The sequence below is a fragment of the Mus musculus genome, chromosome 19, assembly GCF_000001635.26.
Source record: "Mus musculus strain C57BL/6J chromosome 19, GRCm38.p6 C57BL/6J".
Lineage (NCBI taxonomy): Eukaryota > Metazoa > Chordata > Mammalia > Rodentia > Muridae > Mus > Mus musculus.
The window spans coordinates 33,702,065-33,728,554 of record NC_000085.6 but is presented as its reverse complement, the minus strand read 5'-3'; the positions used below and the strand labels follow the sequence as shown (position 1 = coordinate 33,728,554).

Genomic DNA, 26,490 nt, shown 5'->3' with positions numbered 1-26,490 from the left:
AACAATGCCCTAGAAAAAACAAGAAGGTAATCCCTCAACAAAACCTAAAAGAAGACAGCCACAAGAAGAGAATGCCAACTTTAACAACAAAAATAACAGGAAGCAACAATTACTTTTCCTTAATATCTCTTAACATCAATGGTCTCAACTCCCCAATAAAAAGACATAGACTAACAAACTGGCTACACACACAAGACCCAACATTTTGCTGTTTACAGGAAATACATCTCAGAGAAAAAGATAGACACTACCTCAGAATAAAAGGCTGGAAAACAATTTTCCAAGCAAATGGTATGAAGAAACAAGCTGGAGTAGCCATCCTAATATCTGATAAGATTGACTTCCAACCCAAAGTCATCAAAAAAGACAAGGAGGGGCACTTCGTTCTCATCAAAGGTAAAATCCTCCAAGAGGAACTCTCAATTCTGAATATCTATGCTCCAAATACAAGGGCAGCCACATTCATTAAAGAAACTTTAGTAAAGCTCAAAGCACACATTGCACCTCACACAATAATAGTGGGAGACTTCAACACACCACTTTCACCAATGGACAGATCATGGAAACAGAAACTAAACAGGGACACACTGAAACTAACAGAAGTGATGAAACAAATGGATCTGACAGATATCTACAGAACATTTTATGCTAAAACAAAAGGATATACCTTCTTCTCAGCGCCTCATGGTACCTTCTCCAAAATTGACCACATAATAGGTCACAAAACAGGCCTCAACAGATTCAAAAATATTGAAATTGTCCCATGTATCCTATCAGATCACCATGCACTAAGGCTGATCTTCAATAACAAAAAAAAAAAATAACAGAAAGCCAACACTCACGTGGAAACTGAACAACACTCTTCTCAATGATACCTTGATCAAGGAAGGAATAAAGAAAGAAATTAAAGTCTTTTTAGAGTTTAATGAAAATGAAGCCACAACGTACCCAAACCTATGGGACACAATGAAAGCATTTCTAAGAGGGAAACTCATAGCTCTGAGTGCCTCCAAGAAGAAAAGGGAGACAGCACATACTAGCAGCTTGACCACACATCTAAAAGCTCTAGAAAAAAAGGAAGCAAATTCACCCAAGAGGAGTAGACGGCAGGAAATAATCAAACTCAGGGGTGAAATCAACCAAGTGGAAACAAGAAGAACTATTCAAATAATTAACCAAACGAGGAGTTGGTTCTTTGAGAAAATCAACAAGATAGATAAACCCTTAGCTAGACTCACTAAAGGGCACAGGAACAAAATCCTAATTAACAAAATCAGAAATGAAAAGGGAGACATAACAACAGATCCTGAAGAAATCCAAAACACCATCAGATCCTTCTACAAAAGGCTATACTCAACAAAAGTGGAAAACCTGGACGAAATGGACAAATTTCTGGACAGATACCAGGTACCAAAGTTGAATCAGGATCAAGTTGACCATCTAAACAGTCCCATATCCCCTAAAGAAATAGAAGCAGTTATAAATAGTCTCCCAGCCAAAAAAAGCCCAGGAGCAGACGGGTTTAGTGCAGAGTTCTATCAGACCTTCAAAGAAGATCTAATTCCACTTCTGCACAAACTTTTTCACAAGATAGAAGTAGAAGGTACTCTACCCAACTCATTTTATGAAGCCACTATTACTCTGATACCTAAACCACAGAAAGATGCAACAAAGATATAGAACTTCAGACCAATTTCTCTTATGAATATTGATGCAAAAATCCTCAATAAAATTCTCGCTAACCGAATCCAAGAACACATTAAAGCAATCATCCATCCTGACCAAGTAGGTTTTATTCCAGGGATGCAGGGATGGTTTAATATACGAAAATCCATCAATGTAATCCATTATATAAACAAACTCAAAGACAAAAACCACATGATCATCTCGTTAGATGCAGAAAAAGCATTTGACAAGATCCAACACCCATTCATGATAAAAGTTCTGGAAAGATCAGGAATTCAAGGCCCATACCTAAACATGATAAAAGCAATCTACAGCAAACCAGTAGCCAACATCAAAGTAAATGGAGAGAAGCTGGAAGTAATCCCACTAAAATCAGGTACTAGACAAGGCTGCCCACTTTCTCCCTACCTTTTCAACATAGTACTTGAAGTATTAGCCAGAGCAATTCGACAACAAAAGGAGATCAAGGGGATACAAATTGGAAAGGAGTAAGTCAAAATATCACTTTTTGCAGATGATATGATAGTATATATAAGTGACCCTAAAAATTCCACCAGAGAACTCCTAAACCTGATAAACAGCTTCAGTGAAGTAGCTGGATATAAAATTAATTCAAACAAGTCAATGGCCTTTCTCTACACAAAGAATAAACAGGCTGAGAAAGAAATTAGGGAAACAACACCCTTCTCAATAGTCACAAATAATATAAACTATCTCGGCGTGACTCTAACTAAGGAAGTGAAAGATCTGTATGATAAAAACTTCAAGTCTCTGAAGAAAGAAATTAAAGAAGATTTCAGAAGATGGAAAGATCTCCCATGCTCATGGATTGGCAGGATCAACATTGTAAAAATGGCTATCTTGCCAAAAGCAATCTACAGATTCAATGCAATCCCCATCAAAATTCCAACTCAATTCTTCAACGAATTAGAAGGAGCAATTTGCAAATTCATCTGGAATAACAAAAAACCTAGGATAGCAAAAACTCTTCTCAAGGATAAAAGAACCTCTGGTGGAATCACCATGCCTGACCTAAAGCTTTACTACAGAGCAATTGTGGTAAAAACTGCATGGTACTGGTATAGAGACAGAAAAGTAGACCAATGGAATAGAATTGAAGACCCAGAAATGAACCCACACACCTATGGTCACTTGATCTTCGACAAGGGAGCTAAAACCATCCAGTGGAAGAAAGACAGCATTTTCAACAATTGGTGCTGGCACAACTGGTTGTTATCATGTAGAAGAATGCGAATCGATCCATACTTATCTCCTTGTACTAAGGTCAAATCTAAATGGATCAAAGAACTCCACATAAAACCAGAGACACTCAAACTTATAGAGGAGAAAGTGGGGAAAAGCCTTGAAGATATGGGCACAGGGGAAAAATTCCTGAACAGAACAGCAAATGGCTTGTGCTGTAAGATCGAGAATTGACAAATGGGACCTAATGAAACTCCAAAATTTCTGCAAGGAAAAAGACACCGTCAATAAGACAAAGAGACCACCAACAGATTGGGAAAGGATCTTTACCTATCCTTAATCAGATAGGGGACTAATATCCAACATATATAAAGAACTCAAGAAGGTGGACTTCAGAAAATCAAAAAACCCCATTAAAAAATGGGGCTCAGAACTGAACAAAGAATTCTCACCTGAGGAATACCGAATGGCAGAGAAGCACCTGAAAAAATGTTCAACATCCTTAATCATCAGGGAAATGCAAATCAAAACAACCCTGAGATTCCACCTCACACCAGTCAGAATGGCTAAGATCAAAAATTCAGGTGACAGCAGATGCTGGCGAGGATGTGGAGAAAGAGGAACTCTCCTCCATTGTTGGTGGGATTGCAGGCTTGTACAACCACTCTGGAAATCAGTCTGGCGGTTCCTCAGAAAATTGGACATAGTACTACCAGAGGATCCAGCAATACCTCTCCTGGGCATATATCCAGAAGATGCCCCAACTGGTAAGAAGGACACATGCTCCATATGTTCATAGCAGCCTTATTTATAATAGCCAGAAGCTGGAAAGAACCCAGATGCCCCTCAACAGAGGAATGGATACAGAAAATGTGGTACATCTACACAATGGAGTACTACTCAGCTATTAAAAAGAATGAATTTATGAAATTCCTAGCCAAATGGATGGACCTGGAGGGCATCATCCTGACTGAGGTAACACATTCACAAAGAAACTCACACAATATGTATTCACTGATAAGTGGATATTAGCCCCAAACCTAGGATACCCAAGATATAAGATATAATTTGCTAAACACATGAAACTCAAGAAGAATGAAGACTGAAGTGTGGACACTATGCCCCTCCTTAGATTTGGGAACAAAACACCCATGGAAGGAGTTACAGAGACAAAGTTTGGAGCTGAGATGAAAGGATGGACCATGTAGAGACTGCCATATCCAGGGATCCACCCCATAATCAGCATCCAAACGCTGACACCATTGCATACACTAGCAAGATTTTATCGAAAGGACCCAGATGTAGCTGTCTCTTGTGAGACTATGCCGGGGCCTAGCAAACACAGAAGTGGATGCTCACAGTCAGCTAATGGATGGATCCCAGGGCTCCCAATGGAAGAGCTAGAGAAAGTACCCAAGGAGCTAAAGGGATCTGCAACCCTATAGGTGGATCAACATTATGAACTAACTAGTACCCCGGAGCTCTTGACTCTAGCTGCATATGTATCAAAAGATGGCCTAGTCGGCCATCAATGGAAAGAGAGGCCCATTGGACTGCATACTTTATATGCCCCAGAACAGGGGAATGCCAGGGCCAAAAAGGGGGAGTGGGCAGGTAGGGGAGTGGGGGTGGGTGGGTATGGGGGACTTTTGGTATAGCATTGGAAATGTAAATGAGCTAAATACCTAATTTAAAAAAATTAAAAAAAAAAAAAAAGAAAAGAAAATCAAGGTGTACCCTGCATGCAATTGCAAGTTCTCACCATGAGAGCACAGGTCTGCTGTCCACCAATTATGAGTGAAGAGCTGGGGATCAGGGTGGGTGAGCTCATCTTTCCTTCTAGAATGTTCAGTGAATGCATCTGCTGTCATTCATCGACTACCTGATGACCCAGTTCAGCACTTGTGCTCCAGAATTAAGGGTGGCTCCATGGAAACTACCACACAGAATATGAGTCATTAACAGAAATAAATTCTTAAGATATAAGAAGTAAATGTATTGCCTTAGATTTTGTTAATATCTATTGCTTTGATAAATCTTCTACCCATATACCAAACCACATTCTTTGGATAACTTAACATCAAAACATACAAATTATGTATGTAATGGTAAAAAAAAAAAAACAATTAGAGTCAACTCTGAAGACATGATCACACAAAACTATTTGTGTGGTTACTATTTCTACTTAATGAAACCAAGTGGTGAGCCCTGAAATCGTAGGCATGCAAGTGACATTTTATGACTTGAGAAAGTTGTATTTATATATTTAGTAATATGTAACAAAAATTAAAGAAAAAAAGTCTTATAGTTCACAAATTTTACAGAGAGCAAAGTAGTGTTGGTGGTAGGAGTTGGATGGCAGAGAAAGTGAAAAATGACGTGATTTTGTTTCAAAAATTAAAATTAAACCTTTTTTATTGCAACAATAATATTTAGATTCCTTACTGTGGTCAAAACCCAGACTTGCGTTATAAATCGATTGGAGATATATAGCTTTTATCTTTTGGTTTTGTGTGTGTGAGTGTTTTATTTGAATGTATGTTTGTTCACAGTATGATGCACATGGAAGTCAGTGAATAACCATGAACTGGAGCTATACGCTGTTGCAAGCACCATATGGGTTCTGGGATTGAATGTGCATCCTTTGCAAGAACCACTGCTTTTTCCATATGGAGATAATGCAGCCTCACTATTCTGAAAGACTTGTTTCTATGCAAGGAAATTAAATTCTGACAAATGTATGTTGTGTCTGACTCTCTCCTAGAGCCGCCTTGATGTGTATGTAAAGCTCAATCTAGCAGGAACATCAGTAAAAGTTCTTATACATTATAATCAGGTACATCTTTTACAGTGTATCTTTTTCTTTCCTTCTCTTTTTGAAATTCACTACTTTTTAAGTTTCAGAAAATCTTGCCCACTTGTTTTTGTGGTCAGGGTATTTGATCCGAATTAATAGATTAGAGGGAATTTATCAGTACATAGAACATTTGTAGAAAAATGTTAGGATAGAATGGTCACAACATTATATCCTGAGAGAAAAATATATAATACATATATATATGTATTATATATGTGTGTGTGTGTGTGTGTGTGTCTGTGTGTCTGTGTGTCTGTGTGTGTGTGATTTTAGTAATTAATTTCACATATTGATGCAAGATTAGAATTGTAGGTGCCCTTGATGTTTATGAGGAAACTGTGATAGTGCTTGTATGAACTTACATAGCATGATCTGCTTGGACTAATGTCATCTGACAGGATGTAAACTGGTACTGACACTGGGTACAAACCATCTCACAAGGTTCTTTTGTTTCTGTTCGGTTTGGTTTGGTTTGGTTTGGCTTGGCTTTTATTATTTTTAATTCTATTCAACATACACCACTTAAATTATGTACTAATTTGAGATTTTTCCTTTTATTCTTCTTATAAGCATTAGTTTAGATTCTTATACTTAAACACATTTGGTATTTAATAATATATATAAACTGAGATATGCTAGACACTACTAAAATTAAATATAGCATAAAATGAATATTATGTTATAAATAAGTAAGCTTTTACCATTCATGGATGTTATTTTCTCAACTACTTATTGACTTTTCTTGCTGTGGAGAACATATTAATTGATATATTATAAACCAATATTAAAATAGTTGTAAGGTACAATTTGATTGAGCTTTACAAAAATGAACTTGTTTTCTAGGTCCTTTATATACTTATTCATATGTTGTGGAATTCTCTAGGACTTCAATTTATTAGCCATTGATCAGACAATACATATCATTAAAATAGAAAATGTACTGGGTTTATGTGAGCCAATGTGTCAATACTTTAGAAAGAGGCAATAGAACTCAATAAATATTGGTTCTATTAAAATCTAAGGCTGTGTAAGTAGTGGTATATTTTCTCTGTATTTAAGGTAGGAAGAAGTGGTATACTTCAGGCTTATGATTGGGGAAGTCCATCTCTGAATATGCGACACTACAATCAGGTAAGTCTCTTCTTCCAGATTTAATGATCTGATTCTTATAAGAGGTACATAGTCTAAGAAATCTAATGCAAGTCCTCATTTTTAAAATAAGATTTTGGGACATTTCATTTTTTCTTAGGAAGAGAGAAGAAACAGAACTTTGAGAGGCATCAAATAAATAGCATCTTTTGTACGATGATACTGTGATATACTGTCTAACGCATCATTTGACTCTCACAAAATTATGTGGGATTTATCAGACACTTATTGATAGAGTCATTTCATATGTAGAGATCCAGGTTTAGAAAACTTGGGACTTGTATTATTTCACACTTTGAATGACAGACCACTATAATAGGGGGTGGGACATAGCAGTGACCTCAGGCTTCAAAATACTGAGAGGGGAGGATTCTGACAAGAAAGCAGCATACAATACATAGAGAGTAACTGTGAAAAAAACTAAAGTACGCAAATATATAAATATATATAAATAAGATTAATTGTTACCTGACAAGGGCCAAGCTCAATGATTTCTATGGACATAATTTGTTATTACAATTATTCTGTCACAGATGAGAATAAGTATTTTTGTTAATGTTTTGTCGAATTTTGTTAATGTTTTATTGATTTGTTAATGTTTTGTTAACGCGTTGCTCTTTGTCATTTTCCGTCAGACTACTCCTCCTGTATACAATGTAGAAGACATGAAGGTTCCAACTGCCATGTTTACTGGTTTAAAAGATTTTTTATCTGACCCAGAAGATGTTGAAATTTTGAAACCCAAAATCCACAACCTCACATACCTTAAGACTATTCCTGATTTTAGCCATTTTGATTTTATATGGGGATTAAATACTAGGGAAGAGGTTTCTGAGGAAATTTTAACAATTCTTAGGAAATATGATGGTGATTATATTTAGCTTTTTGCATGATTTTAAACCTTTCTGAAAGTCTCTTGTTCTTATAAGTGCAAATGTTTTCTTGCTTGGCCATTATTCACCTTAATTATCTTTGATTTTTTTTAAGCAGCTGTTTCATTTGATGAATCATTTGTTTTAGTGAAAACTATGACCATCAAGGGAATGTGTTATCTTGTGATTGCTTTTTAATTAATCTAAGTGTGTTTTTAAAAGAATGTTCCTGAAGAAAAGACCTCCATTTAATTTAGAGTAATGAAATCCTAAAATACTAGTAAAGGAAGAGGCCTGGCCCATACTGTGCTATCACACATGATGCAATCTGAATAACAGATCATAATACGTTTCATAAATTCAAACCCAGGTTCGAGAAGGACAGTCAATCTTGTTGCTCAGATTCCACATGTCTTAGTCACTAGTCTCATTGCAAACCTCCCCTGTCACACCACCTGTGTGAACCAGGCACTGTTTGAGAAAGTCACTTATGTCAGTTTTCTCTAAATTGAGAGAAGAAAATTATGTAAAATGATCTGAGTTGTTGAAAATAACCCACAGGATTGATCAGTCATTGAAGCCCGTGAATAATATGGTATTTTGAATTCTCCTTGCAACACAAATTGAACACAAATTCAAACATGCAATTTTAATTTTATTATAAACTTTTTTAATTTTTTAATTGGGTATTTTTATTATTAAATTTTAACCTATTTAGGTGTTCAAAGTATAAAGTAATTATTATGTGCACAGTTTGAACAATATAAAGAGTAACCAAGGCCAGTCTAAAATACATTTTTCTTACAATCTTTTACATGATAATAAAGAAACCTATATGTGCGATTACGTGTGTGAACATGTACACATGTTATAAGTTCCTTTTATTTTAAGTTTGTGTAGGACATTTGCTTGATTAAATCAAAGTCCAATGACTTTGTGAATTAAATGACTTTATAACTAAAGTCCAATGACTCTGTGAGTAGCCTTTACCCATCTATTGATGTTCCCATGATTACTGTCTTTGTCCATTTATGGGATGGTGTATTACTTTATTGGCTTGGACTATGTTAAATCTTCCCTGTACTATTTCTGGAATAAAGCCAACTTATTGATGATAAGCAGTCTTCTGTTTCTTAAAAGAATTTTTTTTAATTCTTCCTTAACACATTACAAAGGAATTGCAGTTTTCACTCTCCACTCTTCCAGTTCCATGCTCCCATCTCCCTTCTCCCCCAGATCCACTTCTCTTCCATTGTCTTTCAGAAACGTACAGGCCTCCCAAGGCTTCACAATTGACAGTGAGATTAGACACAAAAATCATCCTGAGGTAACCCAAACCCAGAAAGACAAGCACGGTGTATTCATTTATAAGTAGATATTAGATCTTCAGTAAAGAAAATCCATGCTATAATCCACAGAGCCAGAGATACTAAGCAAGAAAAAAGGAGTCAAAGATGATACATAGATCTTCCTGAGTAGGGGAAATAGAATGAGTTTGGTGGCTGGACTTGGGGTAGGTGGAAATGAGAAGAAGAAGGATCAGGTGAGGAGGAGATTGGAGGGATTGAGCACTGGTAGAGACAACTGGAATTAGCGCAACTGAGGAGGTTAGGTAGAAACTTAGTGCAGTGGGAATGTACTGGAATCTACAAGGATGTCCCTAGCAAAGAATGCTGGCACTGGGAGAGATGGAGCCAGACCCTTCCATCTTCAGTAACCAGTCAAGCCTTTTGGCAGTTAGATAGGAAGCCAGGCACAAAACCTTCAACTTTCTTTTATTTAAGAAGTGGGAGTGTTTCTGGGCTAATATCCAGTTATCAGTGAGTACATATTGTGTGAGATAAGGTACAATTTGCTAAACACATGAAACTCAAGAAGAACAAAGACCAAAGTGTGGACACTACGCCCCTTCTTAGAATTGGGAACAAAACACCCATGGAAGGAGTTACAGAGACAAACTTTAGAGCTGAGATGAAAGGATGGACCATCTAGAGACTGCCATATCCGGGGATCCATCCCATAATCAGCCTCCAAACGCTGACACCATTGCATACCCTAGCAAGATTTTGCTGAAAGGACCCAGATATAGCTGCCTCTTATGAGACTCTGCCGGGGCCTAACAAACACAGAAGTGGATGCTCACAGTCAGCTATTGGATGGATCACAGGGCTCCCAACGGAGGAGCTAGAAAAAGTGACCAAGGAGCTAAAGGGATATGCAAACCTATAGGTGGAACAACAATATGAACTAATCAGTACCCCCAGAGCTCTTGACTCTAGCTGCATATGTATCAGAAGATGGCCTAGTTGGCCATCAGTGGAAAGAGAGGCCCATTGGCTGTGCAAACTTTATATGCCTCAGTACAGGGGAACACCAGAGACAAGAAGTGGGAGTGGGTGGTTGGGGGATTGGGTGGGTGACTTTTGGGATAGCATTGGAAATGTAAATGAAATAAATACCTAATTTTTAAAAACACTAAAAAAAAAAGAAGTGGGAGTGTGTGTGGGTGGGTAGGGGAGTCGGGGGAGGGTCTGGGGGACTTTTGGGATATTATTTGAAATGTAAATGAAGAAAATACCTAATAAAAATCACAGTTATTTTTTTAAAAAAGATTTACAATGTATTTTATTATATTATTTTTCCTAATTAAATTTGTTTAAAAACACATAAGATGTATTTTTACATTATTTTATTTATTTACATTCTAAAAATGCTCCCTTCCCAGTCTCTCTTTGCATAATTTTTTTACTTCATCTCTCCTCTCCTTTTCCTCTTAGATAGTGTTCCCCTCCCGACCAACCACCCAAACCCACCTCATTCTACTTTGAATCCCCCTTCCTGGTAACATCAAGTCTCTACAAGGTTCAGAACATCCTCTCCCCCTGAGGCCAGACAAGGTAGTCCTCTGCTACATATATGCCAAAGGCCATTTACCAGCCCATGTATGGTCTTTGGTTGGTGGCTTAGTCTCTGGCAGTTCTTAGGGATCCAGATTAGTTGATACCTTTTTATTCCTGTGGGGATTGATAGAAGTGTTTTATACAAGTCAAGACATTACTCTATAATCATTTGATTTTGTTTGCCCTGGATTTATCTCATCCTAGAATAGAACAAATGAATTAAACCTTGAGGAAAGCTTTAGTTTTGTTTTAAAACCATAGGTTATGATATCCTTCTGAGCAGTTTCTATGAAAGAAAGAAAGAGAGAGAGGGGAGAAAGAAAGAAAGAAAGGAAGGAAGAAAGAGAGAGAGAGAGAAAGAAAGAAAGAAAGAAAGAGAGAGAGAGAGAGAGAGAAAGAAAGAAAGAAAGAAAGAAAGAAAGAAAGAAAGAAAGAAAGACAGAGAGAAAGGGAGAGAGAAAGGGAGAGAGGGGGGGAGGAGGGAGGAAGGGAGGGAGGGAGGGAGGAAGGAAGGAAGGAAGGAAGGAAGGAAGGAAGGAAGGAAGGAAGAAGGAGTGAAAAAGGAAGGAAAGAAATAAAGAAAAACAAGCAAGCTGGGAACTAGTCTTGGTTTTGTGCTGCCAATCTGTAGTAATTGAATGTGGACTCTAGGAAGGCTAGACAGAACAACTGGTTCATTTAGGGAAACATTAGAAGAGCTGTCTAATGATGGTATTGAAGAAATAATAGGCAGAGCTATTACAAGTTTAAGCATGAAACAAACAAAGTATATTAATAAAATCAAACCTGCCTATTTGAAAATCTTGTTAAGTCAAACATAGAATCATTCAACAAGCTTAAAAAATCATCCTCTCATTTGGAGAGCGGTCTCTAAATCTGCAGGTGACTAATACTGAATGTATCATTCACTATGTCTTGTTTATGGGTGGCCTGGCAAATATCCTCTGAGCTTATCAGAAAATTGTGATGTTTATTATTACAAAATTTTTCATCTCCAAAGTTTCTGTGTTCAAGGCTAATACAGGAATAAAACCACAAGAAAGAGCCCTGTAGTGTTGAAAACACATTATTTGAGTTCACTGCTGAGCTCTAGAAAGCTGTTTCTGGCTTGGGGTGAGAATAAGGAAGAAATAAAAGACTGCTCATCCAGCTAACAGAAGCTTTCAGCTCTTGACCTCACTCAGAAAATGCTGTTGCCATGTGTGCTTCGATACTGGTGGGTTTTAGGTACACTGACCTTTGAGAAGGATTACTCTACATACCTGTATCTGCTCTTTAATTCTATCTTCACAGAAAATGCTAGGGAAAACATCTGGAAAGCAGTTGTCTCTTGAACTGAAAAACTCCAGTGTGTTCCACTCAGGTGTTCTCTCTCTCTTTTGTTTTTCCAATTTTTTATTAGGTATTTTCTTCATTTACATTTCAAAAGTTATGCTGAAAGTAAACTATACCCTCCCCCCCCCCAGTTCCCCTACCCAACCACTCCCACTTCTTGGGCCTGGTGTTCCCCTGTACTGGGGCATATAAAGTTTGCAAGACCAAGGGGCCTTGGTCTTGCATATGCCAGCAAGATTTCAGCAAAATCTTGCTGGCGTATGCAATAGTGAGTGTCTGCATTTGGTGGTTGATTATGGGATGGATCTCCGGGTGGGGCACTCTCTGGATGGTCCATCCTTTCGTCTCAGCTCCAAACTTTTTCTCTGTTACTCCTTCCAGGGGTGTTTTATTCCCATTTCTAAGAAGGGGTGTCATGTTCACACTTGGTCTTCTTGCTTCTTGAGTTTCATGTGTTTTGCAAATTGTATCTTGGGTATTCTAAGTTTCTGGGCTAATATGCACTTATCAGTGAGTGCATATCATGTGAGTTCTTGTGTGATTGGGTTACCTCACTCAGGAAGATAGTGCTCTCTTTACCGATGGTGCAGGGACCATAATTTCCTGTGTCTGTACAAGGCACTACAATGTACAGGGGACTGAGGTCTATTATTTTGTTTTATTTTCTATTTCTTTTCTTTATTTTTATAATAAAATAAATCACTCTCTACTTTCAACCTCCAATCCACCCACATAGTATTTTTGTCTTTTTCAAATACATAACCTCTAATTTATTAATGATTGTTTAACAGAGACAGAGAGAGAGAGAGAGAGAGAGAGAGAGAGAGAGAGAGAGAGAGAGAGAGAGAAACAGAGAAAAAGAAAGATACAGCAAAAAACACAGATAAAGACAGATGAGCAGAGACGTTTTTAGTGTTGTTGTTGTTGTTGTTGTTGTTGTTGTGGTTTGGCTTCTGTTTTGTTGTTCTGCCAATAGAATCATTTTTATGCTGCTAGACAACCCAAGGTCCCAAAGTGGTGGTAGTTCTTTCCAGATTCTAAGGAAAAACAGATTTCTTGGTAAAAAAGTTACATGCCTGAGACACAAGCCTGCAGGATTTTATTGTCCAAATCTGACCAATCCATTCATAAATTCATTATAGGAAAACACTATTCAAGGTGGTAGAACTCTCATGACATAATTAACTTGTATATATCCTAAATTTTAACATATTACAATGCAGATAAAATTCACCATGAATTTTGGTGTGGACCTTTAAAAAATAGCCACCAAAATTTGAAGCTAAGAAAAATTCATAAAATACCTAGAAAAGTTTGTAAACCATGCAGATAATATTACAAACAATACTACTTAAGGACTACAAAAAAGAAACACTAGTTTAAACTAACCATATATAGATTTCAAACTGATATACTTGTACTAAAATATACTTATGTAATTTATATGAAATATAGCATAATTATAACATGAATTGAAAGATATTAGTTCCCTTAACTGACCTTTTCTTTGTTTCTATTCTAGATTTATTTTTTTAATATTTATCTGCTCCTTCCTGTTCCTTGTGACTACATTCTGAGAACTCCACAATATTTACCATTTGTGTGATTATGCATTCCTAATTTTGTTGACTATATTTCTTTTTTTTTGTCTTTCCTCAATTTTTAACAATATTAGTTTTTCATTGTTCTTAAATTTTAGCTCATTTAACTATTCCATGATAGTATCAAATAAACTTATTTAGTTAAACATTTCTCAATTACCAAATATACTATATGAGAACACTTTCTTGCACAGTTGATTTTGTGATTAATATCTTTATAGATCTAGTTATTGAAATCCATTTTTATGCTCCAAGTTACTAAGTCATTTGTATATGTATTCTGAGCAGTGCAAACTATCAACTTTTATATTTATATTTTTTATTTGGTATTTATTTCATTTGCATTTCCAATGCTATCCCAAAAGTCCCCCACACGCTCTCCCACCAAATCCCCCACCCACCCACTCCCACATCTTGGCCCTGGCATTCCCCTTTACTGAGGCAGATAAAGTTTGCATGACTAATGGGCCTCTCTTACCGCTGATGGACAACTAGGAAATCTTCTGATTCATATGCAGCTAGAGACAAGAGCTCCGGGGTGGGGGGTGGGGTGGGGGGGTCCTGGTTAGTTCATATTGTTGTTCCACCTATAGGATTGCAGATCCCTTTGGCTCCTTGGGTAATTTCTCTAGCTCCTCCATTGGGGACCCTGGGATCCATCCAATAGATGAGTGTGAGCATCCACTTCTGTGTTTGTTAGGCCCTGGCCTAGTCTCACAAGGGACAGCTATATCAGGGTCCTTTCAGCAAAATCTTGCTAGGGTATGCAATGGTGTCAGCGTTTGGAGGCTGATTATGGGATGGATCCCCGGATATGGCAGTCTCTAGATGGTCCATCCTTTCATCTCAGCTACAGACTGTGTCTCTGTAACTCCTTCCATGGGTGTTTTGTTCCCCATTCTAAGAAGGGACAAAGTATCCACACTTTGGTCTTCATTCTTCTTGAGTTTCATGTGTTTAGCAATTTGTATCTTATATCTTGGGTATTCTAAGTTTCTGGGCTAATATCCATTTATCAGTGAGTACATATTGTGTGAGTTCTTTTGTGATTGGGTTACCTCACTCAGGATGATGCCCTCCGGGTCCAACTGTTTACCTAGGAATTTCACAAATTCATTCCTTTTAATAGCTGAGTAGTACTCCATTGTGTAAATGTACCACGTTTTCTGTATCCATTCCTCTGTTGAGGAGCATCTGGGTTCTTTCCAGCTTCTGACTATTATAAATGAGGCTGCTATGTACATAGCGGAGCATGTGTTCTACATTCGAAGAACTCCTCAATATTTACCATTTGGGTAATTATGCATTCCTAGTTTTGTTGACCATATTTCTTATTTTTGTCCTTCCTCAATTTTTAACAACATTAATTGTTCATTGTTCCTAAATTTTAGCTCATTTAACTATTCCATGACAGTATAAAATAAACCTATTTCGTTAAATATTTCTCAATTACCAAATATACGATATGAGAACCCTTTCTTGAACAGTTGATTTTGTGATTAATATCTTTTTAGATCTAGTTATTGAAATCCATTTTCATGCTACAAGTTATTAAGTCATTTGTATATGTATTCTGAGCATTTCAAATTATAACTTTTGTATTTATATTTTTATGTGACTGAAGGAAAGTAAAAAGCTAAAAGGCAATGATGTGAGAGACAACCAGCTCCCACGATGGATAAAAAAAAAAAAGAATCTCTTCCTAGTACATTGTTCATTGCCCATTAAGAACATCACATCCTTGGTCCTGTAAAGACTCTATGAACCAGTATAGGAGAATGCCAGGACCAGGAAAGGGAGTGGGTGGGTTGGGGATCAGGGAGAATGGAGAGGGGGTAGAGGATTTTTAGAGGGGAAACTCTAATAAATAAAGTAAAAAGAAAAGAAAAAAAAAGAGCTTCAGGAGACTAAGAATCTGTATTTCACAGCCATCAACCAGGGAGGCCACACTGTCTGATAGGAGGCTTCCTACACAAAGACAGCAGAGGACCGCCTGGTCTGACCTCAGTGACAGAAGATGCACCTAAACCTGGAGAGACTTGAGGCCTCAGGGAGTGGGGAGGTCTGGTGGGGTGGGGTAAAATCCTCTTGGAGACAATAGGGGTAGGGGAAGGGAATGGGATGAGGAAATGTAGGTGGGCAGACTAGGAGGGGGATAATGACTAGACTTTTAAATAGATTAAATAACAACAATAACAACAATAATAATAATGAGCATCAGGAAAAACCATCACAGTAGGTTAATACACACGGTACATTTGAGTAGGGAGATGTTAAAAGGACTCTCAAAAAAAGAGGAGTTGCGGACTCGAGCCCCAGGCTACCTTGCCAGCAGAGTCTTGCCCAACACCCGCAAGGGCCCACACGGGACTCCCCACGGGATCCTAAGACCTCTGGTGAGTGGAATACAGCGCCTGCCCCAATCCAATGGCGCGAACCTGAGACTGCGGTACATAGGGAAGCAGGCTACCCGGGCTTGATCTGGGGCACAAACCCCTTCCACTCCACTCAAGCCCCGGGCTACCTTGCCAGCTGAGTCGCCTGACACCCGCAAGGGCCCACACAGGATTCCACACGTGATCCTAAGACCTCTAGTGAGTGGAACACAACTTCTGCCAGGAGTCTGGTTCGAACACCAGATATCTGGGTACCTGCCTTGCAAGAAGAGAGCTTGCCTGCAGAGAATACTCTGCCCACTGAAACTAAGGAGAGTGCTACCCTCCAGGTCTCCTTATAGAGGCTAACAGAGTCACCTGAAGAACAAGCTCTTAACAGTGACAACTAAAACAGCTAGCTTCAGAGATTACCAGATGGCGAAAGGCAAACGTAAGAATCCTACTAACAGAAATCAAGACCACTCACCATCATCAGAACGCAGCACTCCCACCCCACCTAGTCCTGGGCACCCCAACACAACCGAAAATCTAGACCCAAATTTAAAAACATTTTTCATGATGATGATAGAGGACATCAAGAAGGACTTTCATAAGTCACTTAAAGAATTACAGGAGAGCACTGCTAAAGAGTTACAGGCCCTTAAAGAAAAGCAGGAAAACACAGCCAAACAGGTAGAAATCATTAAAGAAAAACAGGAAAACACATCCAAACAGGTGATGGAAATGAACAAAACCATACTAGAACTAAAAGGGGAAGTAGACACAATAAAGAAAACCCAAAGCGAGGCAACGCTGGAGATAGAAACCCTAGGAAAGAGATCTGGAACCATAGATGCGAGCATCAGCAACAGAATACAAGAAATGGAAGAGAGAATCTCAGGTGCAGAAGATTCCATAGAGACATCGACACAACAGTCAAAGAAAATACAAAATGCAAAAGGATCCTAACTCAAAACATCCAGGTAATCCAGGACACAATGAGAAGACCAAACCTACGGATAATAGGAATTGATGAGAATGAAGATTTTCAACTTAAAGGGCCAGCTAATATCTTCAACAAAATAATAGAAGAAAACTTCCCAAACATAAAAAAAGAGATGCCCATGATCATACAAGAAGCCTACAGAACTCCAAATAGACTGGAACAGAAAAGAAATTCCTCCCGACACATAATAATCAGAACAACAAATGCACTAAATAAAGATAGAATATTAAAAGCAGTAAGGGAGAAAGGTCAAGTAACATATAAAGGAAAGCCTATCAGAATTACACCAGACTTTTCACCAGAGACTATGAAAGCCAGAAGAGCCTGGACAGATGTTATACAGACACTAAGAGAACACAAATGCCAGCCCAGGCTACTATACCCGGCCAAACTCTCAATTACCATAGATGGAGAAACCAAAGTATTCCACGACAAAACCAAATTCACACAATATCTTTCCACGAATCCAGCCCTTCAAAGGATAATAACAGAAAAGAAGCAATACAAGGACGGAAATCACGCCCTAGAACAACCAAGAAAGTAATCATTCAACAAACCAAAAAGAAGACAGCCACAAGAACAGAATGCCAACTCTAACAACAAAAATAAAGGGAGCAACAATTACTTTTCCTTAATATCTCTTAATATCAATGGACTCAATTCCCCAATAAAAAGACATAGACTAACAGACTGGCTACACAAACAGGACCCAACATTCTGCTGCTTACAGGAAACCCATCTCAGGGAAAAAGACAGACACTACCTCAGAGTGAAAGGCTGGAAAACAATTTTCCAAGCAAATGGACTGAAGAAACAAGCTGGAGTAGCCATTTTAATATCGGATAAAATCGACTTCCAACCCAAAGTTATCAAAAAAGACAAGGAGGGACACTTCATACTCATCAAAGGTAAAATCCTCCAAGAGGAACTCTCAATTCTGAATATCTAACCACCAAATGCAAGGGCAGCCACATTCCTTAGAGACACTTTAGTAAAGCTCAAAGCATACATTGCACCTCACACAATAATAGTGGGAGACTTCAACACACCACTTTCTTCAAAGGACAGATCGTGGAAACAGAAACTAAACAGGGACACAGTGAAACTAACAGAAGTTATGAAACAAATGGACCTGACAGATATCTACAGCACATTTTATGCTAAAACAAAAGGATATACCTTCTTCTCAGCACCTCACGGGACCTTCTCCAAAATTGACCATATAATTGGTCACAAAACAGGCCTCAATAGATACAAAAATATTGAAATTGTCCCATGTATCCTATCAGACCACCATGGCCTAAGACTGACCTTCAATAACAACATAAATAATGGAAAGCCAACATTCACGTGGAAACTGAATAACACTCTTCTCAATGATACCTTGGTCAAGGAAGGAATAAAGAAAGAAATTAAGGACTTTTTAGAGTTTAATGAAAATGAAGCCACAACGTACCCAAACCTATGGGACACAATGAAAGCATTTCTAAGAGGGAAACTCATAGCTCTGAGTGCCTCCAAGAAGAAAAGGGAGACAGCACATACTAGCAGCTTGACAACACATCTAAAAGCCCTAGAAAAAAAGGAAGCAAATTCATCCAAGAGGAGTAGATGGCAGGAAATAATCAAACTCAGGGGTGAAATCAACCAAGTGGAAACAAGAAGAACTATTCAAAGAATTAACCAAACGAGGAGTTGGTTCTTTGAGAAAATCAACAAGATAGATAAACCCTTAGCTAGACTCACTAAAGGGCACAGGAACAAAATCCTAATTAACAAAATCAGAAATGAAAAGGGAGACATAACAACAGATCCTGAAGAAATCCAAAACACCATCAGATCCTTCTACAAAAGGCTATACTCAACAAAACTGGAAAACCTGGATGAAATGGACAAATTTCTGGACAGATACCAGGTATCAAAGTTGAATCAGGATCAAGTTGACCATCTAAACAGTCCCATATCACCTAAAAAAATAGAAGCAGTTATTAATAGTCTCCCAACCAAAAAAAGCCCAGGACCAGATGGGTTTAGTGCAGAGTTCTATCAGACCTTCAAAGAAGATCTAATTCCAATTCTGCACAAACTATTTCACAAAATAAAAGTAGAAGGTACTCTACCCAACTCATTTTATGAAACCACTATTACTCTGATACCTAAACCACAGAAAGATCCAACAAAGATAGAGAACTTCAGACCAATTTCTCTTATGAATATCGATGCAAAAATCCTCAATAAAATTCTCGCTAACCGAATCCAAGAACACATTAAAGCAATCATCCATTCTGACCAAGTAGGTTTTATTCCAGGGATGCAGGGATGGGTTAATATACGAAAATCCATCAATGTAATCCATTATATAAACAAACTCAAAGACAAAAACCACATGATCATCTCGTTAGATGCAGAAAAAGCATTTGACACAATCCAACACCCATTCATGATAAAAGTGTTGGAAAGATCAGGAATTCAAGGCCCATACCTAAACATGATAAAAGCAATCTACAGCAAACCAGTAGCCAACATCAAAGTAAATGGAGAGAAGCTGGAAGCAATCCCACTAAAATCAGGGACTAGACAAGGCTGCCCACTTTCTCCCTACCTTTTCAACATAGTACTTGAAGTATTAGCCAGAGCAATTCGAGAACAAAAGGAGATCAAGGGGATACAAATTGGAAAAGAGGAAGTCAAAATATCACTTTTTGCAGATGATATGATAGTATATATAAGTGACCCTAAAAATTCTACCAGAGAACTCCTAAACCTGATAAACAGCTTCGGTGAAGTAGCTGGATATAAAATAAACTCAAACAAGTCAATGGCCTTTCTCTATACAAAGAATAAACAGGCTGAGAAAGAAATTAGGGAAACAACACCCTTCTCAATAGTCACAAATAATATAAAATATCTTGGCGTGACTCTAACTAAGGAAGTGAATGATCTGTATGATAAAAACTTCAAATCTCTGAAGAAAGAAATTAAGGAAGATCTCAGAAGATGGAAAGATCTCCCATGCTCATGGATTGGCAGGATCAACATTGTAAAAATGGCGATCTTGCCAAAAGCAATCTACAGATTCAATGCAATCCCCATCAAAATTCCAACTCAATTCTTCAACGAATTGGAAGGAGCAATTTGCAAATTTGTCTGGAATAACAAAAAACCTAGGATAGCAAAAAGTCTTCTCAAGGATAAAAGAACTTCTGGCGGAATCACCATGCCAGACCTAAAGCTTTACTACAGAGCAATTGTGATAAAAACTGCATGGTACTGGTATAGAGACAGACAAGTAGACCAATGGAATAGAATTGAAGACCCAGAAATGAACCCACACACCTATGGTCACTTGATCTTCGACAAGGGAGCTAAAACCATCCAGTGGAAGAAAGACAGCATTTTCAACAATTGGTGCTGGCACAACTGGTTGTTATCATGTAGAAGAATGCGAATCGATCCATACTTATTTCCTTGTACTAAGGTCAAATCTAAGTGGATCAAGGAACTTCACATAAAACCAGAGACACTGAAACTTATAGAGGAGAAAGTGGGGAAAAGCCTTGAAGATATGGGCACAGGGGAAAAATTCCTGAACAGAACAGCAATGGCTTGTGCTGTAAGATCGAGAATTGACAAATGGGACCTAATGAAACTCCAAAGTTTCTGCAAGGCAAAAGACACCGTCAATAAGACAAAAAGACCACAAACAGATTGGGAAAGGATCTTTACCTATCCTAAATCAGATAGGGGACTAATATCCAACATATATAAAGAACTCAAGAAGGTGGACTTCAGAAAATCAAATAACCCCATTAAAAAATGGGGCTCAGAACTGAACAAAGAATTCTCACCTGAGGAATACCGAATGGCAGAGAAGCACTTGAAAAAATGTTCAACATCCTTAATCATCAGGGAAATGCAAATCAAAACAACCCTGAGATTCCACCTCACACCAGTCAGAATGGCTAAGATCAAAAATTCAGGTGACAGCAGATGCTGGCGTGGATGTGGAGAAAGAGGAACACTCCTCCATTGTTGGTGGGAGTGCAGGCTTGTACAACCACTCTGGAAATCAGTCTGGCGGTTCCTCAGAAAACTGGACATAGTACTACCGGAGGATCCCGCAATACCTCTCCTGGGCATATATCCAGAAGATGCCCCAACTGGTAAGAAGGACACATGCTCCACTATGTTCATAGCAGCCTTATTTATAATAGCCAGAAGCTGGAAAGAACCTAGATGCCCCTCAACAGAGGAATGGATACAGAAAATGTGGTACATCTACACAATGGAGTACTACTCAGCTATTAAAAAGAATGAATTTATGAAATTCCTAGCCAAATGGATGGACCTGGAGGGCATCATCCTGAGTGAGGTAACACATTCACAAAGAAACTCACACAATATGTATTCACTGATAAGTGGATATTAACCCCAAACCTAGGAAAACCAAGATATAAGATATAATTTGCTAAACACATGAAACTCAAGAAGAATGAAGACTGAAGTGTGGACACTATGCCCCTCCTTAGATTTGGGAACAAAACACCCATGGAAGGAGTTACAGAGACAAAGTTTGGAGCTGAGATGAAAGGATGGACCATGTAGAGACTGCCATATCCAGGGATCCACCCCATAATCAGCATCCAAACGCTGACACCATTGCATACACTAGCAAGATTTTATTGAAAGGACCCAGATGTAGCTGTCTCTTGTGAGACTATGCCGGGGCCTAGCAAACACAGAAGTGGATGCTCACAGTCACCTAATGGATGGATCATAGGGCTCCCAATGGAGGAGCTAGAGGAAGTAGCCAAGGTGCTAAAGGGATCTGCAACCCTATAGGTGGAACAACATTATGAACTAACCAGTCCCCCGGAGCTCTTGACTCTAGCTGCATATATATCAAAAGATGGCCTAGTCGGCCATCACTGGAAAGAGAGGCCCATTGGACTTGCAAACTTTATATGCCCCAGTACAGGGGAACACCAGGGCCAAAAAGGGGGAGTGGGTGGGCAGGGGAGTGGGGGTGGGTGGATATGGGGGACTTTTGGTATAGCATTGGAAATGTAAATGAGTTAAATACCTAATAAAAAATGGAAAAAAAAAGAGGAGTTGCAATGGAATAATCCATATTAAAACAAAGAATGGCATTTTATTTGGTTGGTAGTGGTGGTTATTGTGGAACAATGGAAGGGGCAAATTGCACTCCGAATTTATTAGAACTGAAATCCCCATGTATTTTACTGAGCTCGCTGAACATGTATAACACAAACAGGAAAACATTATCTGAAGTAATTTCTCAATGATCCCTTAAGACATAAATTTTTATTAGCTTTCTGTGAATGCTCCTCATCTGACTTATTCACTATCATTGAAATTAGTGAACAGAGCAGTATATGAGGATGACACTTTACTCCTGTGTCTTCCTTATGGACGTGTAAAAGATTGCTGAGATAATTGCATACAATTGAGTAATATTCCAGTTATCTGTTTAACACTCTATTGAATTGAACAATTCTATTTCAACATATAAACCTTACTATCTTCCTTAAATGACAATTTGTATTAAAAAAAAAGACATAATTTTAGGTGATATGGTTACTTGTATTATATTGAAATACTATCTTGTTGTTTATATCATTAAAATATGTAGAAATGACCTCAAAAAGCTACTCATAGATAGGAACTTAAAAATTTTATAGTGATCCTTTCAGTAGTGATGGAGAAAATATTTTTGCTCTATGGAAAACACAAGTATTTTACCCAGTTCAAAGTCATCTTACATTGTAAATACATAAAAGAATATGCACATTTCAAAATTCAGTATTTTGAACATATTAAATCAATAGTGGACAGAAATAGAAACATGTTTTTGTGATTTGAAAGGTTTTATTTCATTAATAAACTGAATAACTAACAATGCTTTTCAAAAATGTTATTCGCAACTGTATTGTTGACATAAAATTTTGTTCATAATTGCCATGACCTTATCCTTGGGAACATTCTGCTCATTATGTTGGACTTAGTTGAAGATGGGATAAAGCAAGGTTATTACAGTATAAGGAAGTTAGTGGCTTTGCTTTCAACATTACATTAAGTGAAAGCCTACTAGGCAGTCTTTCTGAGGAATTGACAAGCAAGTTTTGAATTGCTTGGCAGTTTTGATAATACTTAATTTTTAATGCTGATATATGGATTAAAATTTTGAGGATGCATATTTAAGAAAATTATAGTCACTAGTCTCTTTCAAGTTGGCAGAAGGAGTGTGAAATGAGCAATTCATTCAACTGGAGAAATGGAATCTCCAGCCAGTGTAAAAACAATACAATTGACGTTAAAGAACACTATTTGTGTCAACTTTGAACTTATTAATGTATCATGTCACCCAAAAATCAATATTTACTCTGGGACTTTGAAATGAACAATGGTCATTTAATCTCATGTGTCTTCTTTCAGAGATACACGTGACTTAAGTACACGTGTCTCACTGCATATCCTGTTATTCAGAGATAGACAAAAAAAAAAAAAAGAAAAAAAGAAAAAAATCTGAGAATCTCAAATACCACATCCTCCCCATCCTTTCTGAAAATTCAAAAATTGTTGGATTTTGGTAGAAACCAATCTTTGGTGGATTCTGAGTCATCAAAACATGACAAGGACACGTTTGATGTTGATATGTGCTACAGGAAAAGCATGCTTGTGTTAAAAATCATTTACTAGAAAATGGTATAGGATATATAAAAACCAATGTTTAAGTGACATATTGGGTAGAATGGATTAAATGAATACATAAAATATGCTCTCTAGTGTAAATAAATAAACAGAAATGGAGATGTAACAAGAAGCTTAAAATTCTTTTATGTACATTTCATCAATTTTCTTTTATCTATAAATTAAATATTGAAATTTGCTTTCTCTCTCTTTTCTCATTTCTTTCAGGACTTCTCATTTTATGTTGATAATAAAAATATCTTTATTTTTAGAGTATATGAATTATTATTTTCTATATCTCACTGGCATAAAATAAATGTTATTATTTTTATTCCCTTAAAATTGTTTTAAATCTGCTGGAATACAAATGAACTTGCCCACATACAGGTTAATGAATTGCTACACATACCATGTAGGAAGCACATACTTTATTGATATTTTTTATTTTGTTTTTTTATTAGGTATTTATTTCACTTGCATTTCCAATGCTATCCCAAAAGTCCCCACCCGCTTCCACACCCACTCCCAAACCCACCACTCCCACTTGTTTGCCCTGGCCTTCCCCTGTACTGAGGCAGATAAAGTTTGCACGACCAACGGGCCTCTCTTTACACTGCTGGCCGATTAGGCCATCTTCTGATACATATGCAGCTAGAGACACAAGCTCCGGGGGGTACTGGTTAGTTCATAATTGTTATTCCACCTATAGGGTTGCAGATCTCTTTAGCTCCTTGGTTACTTTCTCTAGCTCCTCCATTGGGAGCCCTGTGATCCATCCAATAGCTGACTGTGAGCATCCACTTCTGTGCTTGCTAGGCCCCTGAAAAGTCTCACAAAAGACAGCTATATCTGGGTCCTTTCAGCAAAATCTTGCTAGTGTATGCAATGATGTCAGTGTTTGTAGGCTGATTATAAGATGGATCTCTGGATATGGCAGTCTCTAGATGGTCAATCCTTTCGTCTTAGCTACAGACTGTGTCTCTGTAACTCCTTCTATGGGTGTTTTGTTCCCAAAAAAATTCTAAGAAGGGGCAAAGTGTTCACACTTTGGTCTTCGTTCTTCTTGAGTTTCATTTGTTTAGCAAATTGTATCTTATATCTTGGGTACTCTAAGATTCTGGGCTAATATCCACTTATCAGTGAGGACATATTGTGTGAGTTCTTTTGTGATTGGGTTACCTCACTCAGAATGATGCCTTCCAGGTCCATCCATTTGCCTAGGAATTTCATAAACTGATCCTTTTTAATAGCTGAGTAGTACTCCATTGTGTAAATGTACCACATTTTCTGTATCTAATCCTCTGTTGAGGGGCATCTGGGTTCTTTACAGCTTCTGGCTATTATAAATAAGGCTGCTATGAACATAGTAGAACATGTGTCCTTCTTACCAGTTGAAACATCTTCTGGATGGATATATGCCCAGGAGAGGTATTGCAGGATCCTCCTGTAGTACTATGTCCAATTTTCTGAGGAACAGCCAGACTGATTTCCAGAGTGGTTGTAAAAGCTTGCAATCACACCAACAATGGAGGAGTGTTCCTCTTTCTCCACATTCTTGCCAGCATCTGCTGTCACCTGAATTTTTGATCTTAGCCATTCTGACTGGTGTGAGATAGAATCTCAGGGTTGTTTTGATTTGCATTTCCCTGATGATTGAGGATGTTGAACATTTTTTCAGGTACTTCTCAGCCATTCGGTATTCCTCAGGTGAGAATTCTTTGTTTAGCTCTGAGCCCCATTTTTTAATGGGCTTATTTGATTTTCTGGAATCCACCCTCTTGAGTTCTTTATATATATTGGATATTAGTCCCCTATCTGATTTAGGATAGGTAAAGATCCTTTCCCAATTTGGTGGTGACCTTTTTGTCTTCTTGATGGTGTCTTTTGCCTTGCAGAAGCTTTCCAATTTTATGAGGTCACATTTGTGAATTCTTGATCTTACAGCACAAGCCATTGCTGTTCTATTCAGGATTTTCCCCCCTGTACCCATATCTTTGAGTCTTTTCCCTACTTTCTCCTCAATAAGTTTCAGTGTCTCTGATTTTTGTGGAGATCCTTAATTCCCGTAGATTTGACCTTAGTACAAGAAGATAGGAATGGATCAATTTGCATTCTGCTACATGATAACCGCCAGTTGTGCCAGCACCATTTGTTGAAAATGCGGTCCTTTTTCCACTGGATGGTTTTTGCTCCCTTGTCAAAGGCCAAGTAACCATAGGTGTGTGGATTCATTTCTGGGTCTTCAATTCTATTCCATTGGTCTACTTGTCTGTTGCTATACCAGTACCATGCAGTTTTTATCACAATTGCTCTGTAGTACAGCTTTAGGTCAGGCATGGTGATTCTACCAGAGGTTCTTTTATGCTTGTGAAGAGTTTTTGCTATCCTAGGATTTTTGTTATTCCAGATGAATTTGCAGATTACCCATTCTAATTCGTTGAAGAATTGAGTTGGAATTTTGATGGGGATTGCATTGACTCTGTAGATTGCTTTTGGCAAGATGGCCATTTTTACAATGTTGATCCTGCCAATCCATGAGCATGGGAGATCTTCCCTTCTTCTGAGATCTTCTTTAATTTCTTTCTTTAGAGACTTGAAGTTCTTATTATACAGATCTTTCACTTCCTCAATTAGAGTTACGCCAAGGTATTTTATATTATTTGTGACTATTGAGAAAGGTGTTGTTGCACTAATTTCTTTCTCAGCCTATTTGTCCTTTGTGTACAGAAAGGCCATTGACTTGTTTGAGTTAATTTTATATCCAGCTACTTCATTGAAGCTGTTTATCAGGCTTA

The 26,490-nt window shown here is 37.8% G+C and overlaps 1 protein-coding gene across 5 annotated transcripts in view; it reads left to right on the top strand.

Annotated features, from left to right (window-relative positions):
- Window positions 1-8,885, top strand: part of Lipo2 (lipase, member O2) — a 42,353-nt gene extending 33,468 nt beyond the window's left edge. For 3 of the 5 annotated variants that reach the window (XM_017318035.2, XM_003945594.4, XM_030250675.1), the window contains 3 exons: window positions 5,654-5,725; window positions 6,806-6,877; window positions 7,531-8,885. In XM_017318035.2, the coding sequence (XP_017173524.1) occupies window positions 5,654-5,725; window positions 6,806-6,877; window positions 7,531-7,776 (390 nt within the window). In that variant the 3' untranslated portion in view covers window positions 7,777-8,885. The remainder of the gene's footprint in view (window positions 1-5,653; window positions 5,726-6,805; window positions 6,878-7,530) is intronic. The other 2 variants (XM_017318036.2, NM_001322338.1) reach the window with 2 other exon arrangements.
- The last annotated feature ends 17,605 nt before the right edge of the window (window positions 8,886-26,490 follow it).